The sequence below is a fragment of the Plecotus auritus genome (genome assembly GCF_963455305.1).
Source record: "Plecotus auritus genome assembly, chromosome: 10".
In the NCBI taxonomy this organism is placed as follows: domain Eukaryota; kingdom Metazoa; phylum Chordata; class Mammalia; order Chiroptera; family Vespertilionidae; genus Plecotus; species Plecotus auritus.
This window is the reverse complement of record NC_137785.1, coordinates 36958951-36971361: the sequence shown is the minus strand read 5'-3', so window position 1 is coordinate 36971361 and position 12411 is coordinate 36958951. Positions and strand designations below refer to the sequence as shown.

At 46.4% G+C, this 12411-nt stretch overlaps 1 protein-coding gene across 1 annotated transcript in view; it reads right to left on the bottom strand.

Moving 5' to 3' along the window:
- The window catches only part of LOC308236002 (polycystin-1-like protein 2), a gene marked incomplete at its 3' end in the record, with an annotated part of 89127 nt that overhangs the window by 8326 nt on the left and 68390 nt on the right, over positions 1–12411 (bottom strand). Inside the window, 5 exon segments of the mRNA XM_080645218.1 lie at positions 2588–2619; positions 2623–2748; positions 6815–6942; positions 9050–9183; positions 11180–11507. Of these exon segments, the coding sequence (XP_080501344.1) occupies positions 2588–2619; positions 2623–2748; positions 6815–6942; positions 9050–9183; positions 11180–11507 (748 nt within the window).

Below are 12411 nucleotides of genomic sequence, written 5' to 3'. Positions count from 1 at the left end.
CTTTCCTCCATTTCTTTCATTTGTGATCTGTTTCTTTGTCTCCGCATTTTGGCTGCTTCCCTGAGTTGATAGCATGGCTTTGTGTGCTAGGTGTCCTATAGGGCCCAGTGGCTCCGCCTCCCCAGTTACCTGAGGTGGACACTCTTGGTGCACACCTTTGTGGGCTGTGTGCACAGTCTTGTTGTAGTTAAGCCTTGATTGTTGTTGGTATCACTGGGAGGAATTGACCTCCAGGCCAATTGGCTGTGAGGATCAGCTGTGTCTATGCTGGGAGAACTTCTGTGCTGGAGACACCCTTATGAGACAAGACTTGCAAAAGCCTCTGTGCTCAGCTTGGATAGGGGAGAGTCTCAGGGTAGAGCAGACAGCATTGGTTTCCCATCAACCCTGCCCTAATAGGCCCCTGTGTCTCAGTGTCTCTTGGTAATCGCTGCAAACACCTCTGAGAGAAAGCCGCCCTTGAGTTCCGCCCATTGCCAGACAGTCCAGTTTCTCCCCGAATGAGTCTGGGTCCCCAGAGGCTCGCTTAGAACTGGAGTTCAGCGCAGTCAGGAGCTTTTGTCTCCCTCCCACTTGAGAAAGCCAGCCGCACACTCAGTTGCCAGTCCTCTCCGCACGTGTGCGTCTCAGTACCTCTGCCTCCTGCAGCTCCTCTGAGTCTCAGTGTGCTTTTCTCTTTCCTTCTAGTTGTAGAATTTCCACTCAGACAGCCTTCCTGTGGTTCTGGATGATGTCGGTTTTGTCTTTTAGTTGTAGTTTTGAAGTGGTTGTGCGAGGCAGCAGTTTAGGTGTTTACCTATGCTGCCATCTTGGTTTCTCCTTGAGTTTTCTTGCTGTGTGACTTTTCACAGACAACTTAACCTCTCTGAGCCTCAATTTTCTCATCTGTGAAAAAGGGATGATGATAATATCTCAGAAGTTTCAGAAAAGTGAAAGTAGATGATTTTAAAGTGATGTCTTTAGCCCTAGCCGGTTTGTCTCAGTGGATAGAGCATCGGCCTGTGGACTGAAGGGTCTGGGTTTGATTCCAGCCAAGGGCACATGCCTGAGTTGTGGGCTCGATCCCCAGTAGGAGGCAGCCAATCAATGATTCTCTCTCATCATTGATGTTTCTATCTCTCTCTCCCTCTCCCTTCCTCTCTGAAATCAATAAAGAAATATATTTTAAAAAAATAAAGTGGTGTCTTTTGACTGTGTATGGCATCCAACAATAACTCAATAAATGTTAGCTCTATCTATAAAATTAGTGAGTCAAGAAACGCAATGGTTCAAAGTGAAAACTGGGATCCTGGAGATATACAAACTAGGTTTAAATTACTTCTCTGCCACTTTTTAGCTGTGTGACCTTGGGGAAGTCATATTATCTCTCTGAATTTTAAGTTCTTTATTTATAAAACTAGAGGCCTGGTGCATGAAAATTCATGCACTGGAGGGGGGTGTCCCTCAGCCCGGCCTGCCGCCTCTCACAGTCAGGGAGCCCTCAGAGGTGGGAGGCGACCCGGCAATCAGGGGTAGGTGATGCCCCCATCACACCTCTGTTGCTACCACTGCCGGCAGCGCAAGCCTTGTCTGGCCCTGGTTACCTGAGCTTCGTGCAGCCCTGGGCATCTGGGCAGCTGCCATCCCAGGCTTGCCTGCACCTCAGGCTGGCCCTGGGTGGCTGGGCAACTGCCATCCGAGGCTTGCTTGAGCCTCGGGCCAGCCCTGGGCGGCTGGGGGGCTGAGGAGACTCTGGAGGCAGGCGTGTGGAGTCACCAGACCCACCTTAGGGTGGGCCTCGCAGTGCTGTGCACCTGCCACCCTGGCGGGGCTGAGGGGACTGGGAGCCGCCATCTTGTGGCTGTGGGCGCCACCATCTTTGAGGGCGTGGCAGTCAATTAGCATATTCCCTCCTTATTGGCGGTGGGTGCCGCCATCTTTGTGAAGGTATGATGGTCAATTAGCATATTCCCTCTTTATTAGATAGGATGGGGTAATGATAACATTTACCTCCATCAGTTCTCATGAGGATCTGATTGGTTAGGGCTGTGGTCGGCAAACTGCGGCTCATGAGCCACATGTGGCTCTTTGGCCCCTTGAGTGTGGCTCTTCCACAAAATACCACGGCCTGGGCGAGTCTATTTTGAAGAAGTGGCGTTAGAAGAAGTTTAAGTTTAAAAAATTTGGCTCTCAAAAGAAATTTCAATCATTGTACTGTTGATATTTGGCTCTGTTGACTAATGAGTTTGCCAACCACTGGGTTAGGGCATCCTGCCTAGCACAGAGTGGACACTTGGTAAATGGTAGCAGATGTAGGTTGATGACACAAATACTTGCAATAACCCTGCCCAGCAGGCTGGGAGGGATCTTAACAGAGTCACTTGATCCTCTGTTTAGTAAGATTTGCAAAATATCCTGTTTTATTTTGTCTTAGAGTCTTCAGACCACAAACATAAATCTAAGTGATAGCCATAGCTAATTTTTAGAGTGGCCCTTTATCCTCTGAGGGTCAACAAGATTTTAAAGGCCCCCTTTCAACACTGAGCCACACAGAGCTGGAGGAAGCAGGGCCAGAGGTGGGACCTAGGGCTGAGGCAGAGCCACTTACTCCTCCCCTTGTTTCCGATATCGCTGGATGTCTCACTCCGCTAGGGTGGCCCTCTTCACAAACACTGCCACGGCACTCCAACTGGCCAGGATGATGGCCAGCTCCAGAAGGTTCCACTTGCTGTGAAAATAGTGCCACTTCTCCTTCCTCATAAGCTTGCCCTGAGAAAGGAACTAGAGGTTCTATTAAAGGCTATGGCCAGAACTGTGCTTGTCTTTACTCCCAAGGTGGTTCCCTGCACCATCCAGAATGACCCTCTGGGAGAGGGTTACTGGATCCTTAGAGGTTTCTTAAAGCCCTGGCCCCACATGCAGAGTGCTGGGGGCCTCTCCCCAGCTTTATGCACAGACTACCTGCTCCCAGTCTTTAATATGAGCTGCAGTATTTGGAGGTGTATAAGAGTAAATATAGCATCTAGTAAGACAAACATTTAATTCTCTGTAATGCAAAAAAAGGAGGGAGAGGAAAGACATACCCCCACCATAGAGCATTTACTGAAGAAAACTTGTCATTGTGAATTCTTTCTCTGCACCTCTGAGATGTATGCAGATCTTTTAAAAAGCTAAACAAGGCTCTTGTCAGTTTTTCTCAAGGACCTGGTAGCCATCTCCTTGAAATTTTTTTTTTAATATATTTTATTGGAGAGATCCAAGATGGCGGCGTAGGTAAACACCTAAACTGCTGCCTTGCACAACAATTTCAAAACTACAGCTAAAAGACAAAACGTCTATCACCCAGAACCACGGGAAAGCTGGCTGAGTGGAAGTTCTACAACTAGAAGGAAAGAGCAAACAGCATTGAGGGGTGCACAAGCGCTGAAAAGCTGAGGTATGGAGACGCGCGAATCGGGCTGGCAACGGGTGACTGGGAGCGCTGCTGTTTTCAACCCGAAGGGAGATAAGCTCCCGATTACTCCGAACTTGTTTCTGGGGAGACGCGGGGGACCCAAACTCCTATGGGGAGAAGCTGGACTGTCTGCTGTGGGGTCTGAAAGTGAGGGAGGCTTGCTTGCAGGGCTGTGCACAGGAACAATTGTTTATTGTGCTGGGGGATGGGACGCGGGGACACGGTTGGAGCCGCAGAGCCGCAGAGCCAGCTTACTGGCAGCCATCGCTGTTTGCCACGCCCTAGCCTAGTCACGCCCTGAGACCCCGCCCTGCACAATCTACGAACCTACCCAAGCTCCAAGCAGCGGCTTTAGCATATGAATGGCCTGCCCTATCGCAGCTTAACCTAGCAAACTTGCAGCTCGGGTCAGACAGCTCCAAAACCTCCAAACCCCAAGCAAAGAGGAGAAAACTGTAGTTCTCGGTGTAGCTCCTGCTGGGTGGCCTCAGACAGTAGCTGACCTGCACTCCATTGGAGATCCAGAAGCCAGTGTACCTAGTGGTCAGTGTGAGACACCAGATTTCAACTACTCACATCCATAAGTGATACATTCAAGAGGCAGACTCAGTGAGCACCAAAGCCCCACTGAAACAAGTCCTGCACCATAAGCGTGTCTCCAGCACAGCAGTTCTTCCATTATAGACACAGCGGGTCCTCACAGCCAATTGGCCTGGAGGTCAATTCCTCCCAGTGTACCAACAGCAATCAAGGCTTAACTACACCAAGACTTTGCACTCAGCCCACAAAGGGGTGTACCAAAGGCATCCACCTCAGGTGATTGGGGAGGCTGAGCTACTGGCCCCTATAGGTCACCTACCACACAAAGCCACTCCATCAACACAAGGAAGCAACAAAATGCGGAGACAAAGAAACAAGTCACGAATGAGAGAAATGGAGGAAAGCAAACTAATGGACGACATAGAGTTCAGAACCACATTTATAAGGTTACTCAAGAATCTTCTAAAAACCGCCGAGAAACTTGATGAGACCTCCGAGGAGCTTAGTGAGACCTTCAAGGACCTTAATGAGAATGCCAAAAAAATGGAAAAGGACCAGTCAGAAATTAAGCATACACTGTCTGAAATAAAGAATATACAGAAACTCAACTGTAGATCAATGTACCCCAAGAATCAAACCAAAGATCTGAAATATGAGGAAACAAAAAACACCCAACCAGAAAAACAAAAAGAAAAAATCCAAAAATATGAAGATAGTGTAAGGAGCCTCTGGGACAACTTTAAGCGTACCAACATCCGAATTTTTGGGGTGCCAGAAGAAGAGAAAGAGCAAAATATTGAAAACCTATTAGAAGAAATAATGACAGAAAACTTTCCCTACCTGGTGAAAGAAATAGACTTACAAGTTCAGGAAGCACACAGAACCCCATACAAGAGGAATCCAAAGAGGACCACACCAAGACACATCATAATGAAAATGCCAAGGGCAAAAGACAAAGAGAGAATCTTGAAAGCAGCAAGAGAAAAACGGTTAGTTACCTACAAGGGAGCACCCATACGACTGTCAGCTGATTTCTCGGCAGAAACTATGCAGGCCAGAAGGGAGTGGCAAGAAATATTCAAAGTGATGAACAGCAAGAACCTACAACCAAGATTACTCTACCCAGCAAAGCTATCATTCAGAGTTGAAGGTCAGATAAAGAGCTTCACAGACAAGAAAAAGCTAAAGGAGTTCATCACCACCAAACCAGGATTACATGAAATGCTGAAGGGTGTTCTTTAAGAAGAGGAAGAAGAAGAAAAAGGTAAAGATAAAAATTATGAACAACAAAATGACATCAAATACATACCTACCAACAAGTGAATCTAAAAATCAAGTGAATAAAAAATCTGAAGAACAGAATGGACTGGTGAATATAATAGAATCAGGGACATAGAAAGGGAGTGGACTGACAATTTTCAGGGGGAAGGGGGTGAGGGTTAACAACAACAACAAAAGTCCAGCTGGCATGGCTCAGTGGTTGAGTGTTGACCTATGAACCAGGAGGTCACAGTTCGATTCCTAGTCAGGGCACATGCCCGGGTTTCGGACTCAGTCCCCAGTAGGGGGCATGCAGGAGGCAGCCGATCAATGATTATCTCTCATCATTGATGTTTCTATCTTTCTCGCCTTCTTCTTTCCTCTCTGAAATCAATTAAAAAAAACACACAAACAACCACAAAAAAAGAGAATCTTTTATTCTCTGTTCCATTTCTCTCTACTACCTACTCTTATGGAGGAAGGACTAGTATTTGCTGGTAAGAGACTAAGTTTTCCTCCAATCTAAAGGGATGGAGCAAGGGGGAAATTTAAAAAAACTGCTCAAATAACATTTTGAGAAAAATTTAAGGGTTTTGAAAGAAGCTTTCCGAAACAGCCACAGGCAGAGTGTGAGGGCAATCGAGAGGAGAGGAGTGAAGCTCAGAGGCATGGTAAATAGGCCTCCTTTGATGTTCTTAGAGAAATGCTAGGACATCAGTTGCTATTTGATGACTGTTGACTGGTGAGTTTGAATTGGATCTCAGAGAGCATGTGTGCTGCCAGTTTTGAGGCTGATGGTGTGGCATAGGGCTTGAGTGTCAAGACCTGGGGTCAGATTCTCAGGATTCAATTCTGAACTTGGATGAATTACTTCACATCTGGACTTTAGCTTCCTACTCTGAAATGGATCCATAAGACCTTTCTCCTGGTGTTGTTAAAGGAGAAAATCCACATAAGGTTCTTAGCAAAATCCCTGCCTCTTAGTAAGCACTCAAAGTATATTTCTTAAAGTGGTTGTTGTGGTGGTTGGAGCAGGAAATTGGGGAGCTAAGATGCCCCTTTTAGGTATCTGGTTTCCATTTTTGGAAAAGAACATCTAATATGCTTTGGATGTGTTCCCATCGTCATTATCAACATCTGTACTTCATTGTGCAACATGATGGTAAAGGTAGCAAGGGGAATGTTTCCTATTTCTCAGGGATCACAGTGAGAACAAAAGTGCTAAGAACCCCCACAATATTAGTTCAGAGAAGCCCCAGCTATGGAGAATATCCACCTCCAGCATTTTGGAAAGTCTCAGTTCAGCAGAAATGGGAACCTTGCTCCAATTCCTTCCCCACCCAGGAATGACCACCCTGAGTTCTTAGTTTCTCTGAGGTGCCAAAGTTGGGTTCCTGAACTAGGTCAGCCCTCAGGACCAGCAGAAGGGCCCCCAAAGGTTACCTTGACAAACAAGTAAGCATAACCTTTTCCTCCCCCTCCTTCAGACCCCACCCCAGGGAAGAGGGTAGGGGTGGGAGAGGGAACGGGCACACCGCCATCTCCTTCTCTTGCCCATGGAGCTACAAGTCCACCCCTCACCTGCACGACCATGTAGTAGAGGAGGAGTAAGAGGTAGATGACCTCTGCCACCACCACAAAGGGGTGCCAGTCATCGGTGAAGGGATACAGGCGCAGGCTCTGCAGGTCTGCACGTGTAAAGAAGGTTCCTGAGAAGCAGAGTGCATTTCTTTCACCACCACCACCTCCCAACAGCCCCCATTCCCACCCTCCGCTCCCAATCAGAGCCATTGTTTCTAACCAGAAGTCAGTCATCAGTGGGCTGACTCAAAATCAAGCCTTTCTGGCGGCTGGCTGGGGGCAAAAGAGAAGATAGAGGTCCTTGAGACCCACAAACCCAAGGGACTGAATGGGGACAATTAATGATGTCAAAGATAATGGACAGATCAGAAAGGACAAAGGTAGCTGCAGTGGAAGACCTTCCTGCTTACCCTCTGCATTTGGTGCTTGCCGTGTGTGCACTCAGTCATCTTCAGCCAAAGCATACCCAGCCACTTAACATCAGTTTACTTCACAGTGGCCCTTTTAAAGACATTTCATCTAAATACAGTTCACTGAGAATCCATTCATCTATTGACCAATATGCCTAAACTTCAACCTTCTTTCACATCATCTCTTATCTATTTGTGTTTTTTCCTTTTTTTTTTTTTTGTATTGAAATTATTTTTTTTTAACTAAGTTGACTAATAAGGCTACTGCCTACAAAAACAAAGCCAAGCCCTGGCTGGATGGCCAGGAGCCATCCTGGCTGGGTTCATAGGAGCATCGTCCCATACACTGAAAGGTCATGGGTTTGATTCCTGGTCAGGGCACATACCTGATTTTTAGGTTCAATCCCTAGCCTGATTGGGCAACTAATTGATGCTTCTCTCTCACATCAATGTTTCTCTCTCTCTCTCTCTCTCTCTCTCTCTCTCTCTCTCTCTCTCTCTCTCTCTCTCTCTCTTTCTTCCCCTCTCCCTAAAAGTCAATAAACATGTCCTGGGGTAAGGATTTAAAAAAAGAAAAAGCAAAGCTGACCCCAAGAATGGCAGATGGAAAGATGCAAACAGCCTGAGTCCTTACTGACATCAGTGGTCTGTTGCATCAATCAGATCTGACATCTATCCCACACTTTCTATTTGTAGAAATACATAATTGAATCAGGTGTATTTGGGGATAAGTTGTTTAAGAGGTCCTGAAAAAGCCAAAAAGATGGCTCTGGCCAGTGTGGCACACTTGGTTGGGCATGGTTCCATGCATTGGGAGGTCGCCGGTTTGATCAGGGCACATGCAGTCTCCATCCTTGGTAGGGGTGTGCGGAAGGCAGACCATTGATTGATTAATGGTTCTCTCTCATCCATCAATGTTTCTCTCTCTCTCCCTCCCCCTTTCTCTCTCTAAATTCAATAAAAACATATTTTTTTTAAAAAGCCAAAAATAAATAGGAAAATATAAGAGATATAAATAAGCTCCAAATAAGGATTTGAAATAAATTTTTGACAATGGGAAATGGTAATGGAAATTGATATGATAATGATAAAGGAAGGTGTTTTCAAAGTTCTGAAAATTAAAAAAAATCTACAAACATTACAATGTTTTATAAAAGTAATACATGTTTTAAAAATGTTTCCTTTTCAAAGGAAAGGTGGTTGACATTTAGGCAAATTGATTATTAGCTGAAGAGACCTGAGGTCAATGTTTTCAATAAATTGTGATTAGCATTAAAAGAGGGTAAAAGGTGGGGGGATGGGGAGAAAGAATTAGAATAGAAAGCAGAACAGAATGCAAAATATCAGTGTATCATGTAGTTAAGGGAAATATTTTTGAAGCTGTTATTTCAGTTGTGTATATTTGTGTGTGTTGGATTATGATATAAAATGTATTTCACACTGTAGATTGAGGTACAAGTAAAATATTGTTTAAGGTGAAGGTATCTGTTACCAGGTCACCCCCTCCCTAGCCCCTCACTGCCAGCCCCCATCACCAGTAGAGTGGGAAACTCAGGGATATGAGCTGCTTTCAAACCACAGCTCGTTCTATTAGGATAACTTGAGAGACAAGGCCAAAGAGGGGAGTGTGGGACAGCTAGGAATAAGGCTGGAGCAACCCTAAAGCCTTGCTTTTGGTGCCCAGGGAGAACCAAGACCCACCCTGAATTTCCCAGACCACCATTTGCCCTGGAGCTCTGGCACTGGGGCGCTGGACCCTAGCCCAAAGGGAGGGGAGGGTTTATCTTCTGGAACACTGCAGATGGGTTCACAGGCAAATGCCCACCCAGGGCACTGTTTTCCAGGGTCAGAGTGATGATGCAGAACAGGTTGACATTGGCGTTGTAGACAGTAAACTCCACAAACACAGCTCTGGTCAGGCTGTCCAGCCAGGTGTTGTCAAAGAGGTACTGGAGAATTCTGTGGGAAGAAGGGCATTTAGGAGCATCTGTTCCCTAAGTGGCTCCCTGCCCCCTTAGCCCTGGGGAGGAGGCCAGGGCTTCTTGTTGAAACTACTCCTTCTGCCTCTGTTTTGCTCCCTGGGACACTAGGCCTTAGGGCTGCTCCTGGGAGTGGTCCCAGTTTCCCATACCATGGTATAATGTGTTGGCACCAGTGGTTTCCTAACTGTTACAGCAGAGGTTCTCAAAGTGGAGTCCCCAGACTGGCAGCATTGGCATTGGCATCATCTGGAGACTTGTTAGAAATGCAGATTCTCAGCCCCCACTAGGACCTCGGAATCAGAAACGAGAGGGATGGGGCCTGAAGATCTGTGCTTTGATGAGCCCTTTAGGGGATTATGATGCTGTGTAAAGTTTGAGGACCGTGGTGTTAGAGGAGCCACATAAAACATCAGGGGCTTAGGCAGGAGCACCTGCAGCTGCCGATGTTCATCTTGGGCTGGCAACTCCCATGAGACCGTTCCTAGAGATCTGCCTGCTCATGTGGTGGAAAGAGCATGTGCTGGAGGGACCTCAAATCCTAACTGCCCTGTGGCAAGCTAATAACTTCTCTAGGCCTGTTTCCTCATCTACTGTACAATGGTGTTAACACCAGTGTCAGGATCATTGTGAACAGAAAATGGAATGTGTGTATGTGTGCAAAGTAATGATAGCTTTTATTACTTAGAACAATAATGATGGGACTATTTTAAAATGTGCCCTGTTCCTGTGTGTCTGCATCTTGCTTGGTACATTGAAGCAGGGAGAGAGTATCAGTTATTCCCAGTGGTAGGAAAAGAGCTCAATCTGAAATAGACTATTTTTGGCCTGTCTTTAATCTCAGAGGACGCCTGCCAGCAATTCTCTTAGGGGTTTGTTACCTGTGTTGTAGGCAGGATGGGGGCCCTGCCATCATAAACAACCTCAGTGTTGTAATAATACAGAGTCAGAGACTGGGGCTACACAGCTAATAGGAGCAGTGCCAGGGTTTCAATCTAGGGCTCTCTGACTCTAGAATGCACTGGGAGAGGCAGTTTGCATGGGCCCTGACCGTCCCTGTGCTGGGTGTTCCAGAAATGCTAGGCCCTGGCTGGGCTTCACCCAGGCCATTTCTCAAGGCTATGTTTGCAGTGGGCAACCTTGAAGGATGAGGTGGCATTTTTGTTTAGACAAACAGCAGCTTCTGCCACTGTAAAAGTTGTGAACGTTTCCAAGCTTCACTGTTTCTCTTTGGTCCTGCAACTCATTGCATATACAAATATCCACCATGGCTCTTGGCAGGGAACTGACTCAAACCACCATGAAGCTCTGCTACAGCTTTTTTTTTTTTTTTTTTTTTTTTTAATATATTTTTTATTGATTTTTTACAGAGAGGAAAGGAGAGGGGTAGAGAGTTAGAAACATCGATGAGAGAGAAACATCGATCAGCTGCCTCCTGCACACCTCCCACTGGGGATGTGCCCGCAACCAAGGTACATGCCCTTGACCGGAATCGAACCCGGGACCCTTCAGTCCGCAGGCTGACGCTCTATCCACTGAGCCAAACAGGCCAGGGCTCTGCTACAGCTTTTGCTGTAATAAAGTTGTCTCTAACCCAGGAGTCTCATGTCTTCTGCCAACATCCATGAAACATTAACAGGCTAGCTCATTAGCATACAGACCCTATATGATTCTTTGTAAGGTTAAGCCTTAACCATTTCTCACTTGCTTGGTGGACAGCTCTGTGTGAGTGTGAGCTGCCCATCCCTGCGCTAGACTGAGATCACCAGGCTGAGAATGCCGAAGGGGCAATTCCCTTCCAACTCTGAGATTGCAGTTTCCAGAGTCCTAAAAAATATGACCTGAATGATTCTCAATCCCCCACAATGACATAAATGACCTTGGCTCAGCTCTGTTTTGAAGCCTGCACAAGCCAGTCAGAGCTGAACTCCAGCAAATGGCTTTCCTCAGCTGCACATGAATCATGTTAGCCTTACCTTGCTGCACTTTGGCAATTGGTGCCCAAGGTGACCACATAACCTCCTCCCCGGTACACAGTGAGTTTGCCCCAGATGGGATACCCTTGACGCTGCCTCTGGCTCTGATACTGCCAAGCCCGAGAAAAGCCATTGCTGCTATTGAGGTTGGAGGCATTCCAGCGTTCCCCATAGTCTGACAGGTCTTCAACATCCAGGGAATATGTTGCATGGCACCTATCATGAGAAGTCCACAACCTGGGGGCAAGAGGGCAAGTGTTTTCCCGGACTCTCACTTGGCGAATCTGAGCACTGCTAACCAGTTTGGAGTTCCCGTCAGTGATGAAACCTGAAGATCGATAATAAGTTCATTAAGTAAGCAAATGAGTAAATCAAGTAAGCAAAATTATCTTAGCACATTCCAAGCTCCCTGGCTTGGATGCTAATGTAAGTTTCAGTGTACCCAATGTAGAGACAGCCAAGAGAAGTTCATGGCAAACCACAGGCTCCACCATCTCCCCACCCAGGACATAGTCTACTTCCTGCGTAATTTCTCTTAATGAATGGCACCCTCACCACCCACTCATCAATCCGGAGACCATCTGTACCCTTTCCCTCAACACCCTTATCCTAATGGTCAACAAGGCTGTCAATTCTACCTCTTCATTGTTGTCTTCATCCATCCTGTCTCTCCATCTCTCCTGTCCCTTAGCCCTGCATCAGCCACATTATTTCTCCCCAGCATACTAACTTACCCACCCTGTACTCCAAATTCCACATTTCCAGAATGATCCTCCTGGAACTTTGATTATACTACAAGTTTGATTATGTTACTCCTTCAGGTAGAAACCATCAATGCTCCTCCTTTCCTTGAGCATAAAATATGAACTTCGAGACCTTTCCTGATCTGGCCCCTTTTCTCTTCTGCTTTGCTTCTCACTGGTACTCAATTCCTTCCCTACACTGCAGATACACAACACTTTGTAGTTCTGAGAATGTGCTATGCCTCATATTTTCTCATGTTTCTTCTGCCCGGTACACCATTTCCACCTAGCAGATTCATGCTCAGTTACTTCTCATTTAGGAAGTTCTCCACTCTGCATCAAGAGAGGGTTAGGGCCCTTCTCTGTGTACACACAGTCTTCTGAGTATTTCTCCTTTAAAGCATATGGTCTATGGTTATTGGTTCTCTATAAGGCTGATGTTGACAGAGACCCACACCTGTTCCTAGAAAGAACAGTGCACCAGGTGGC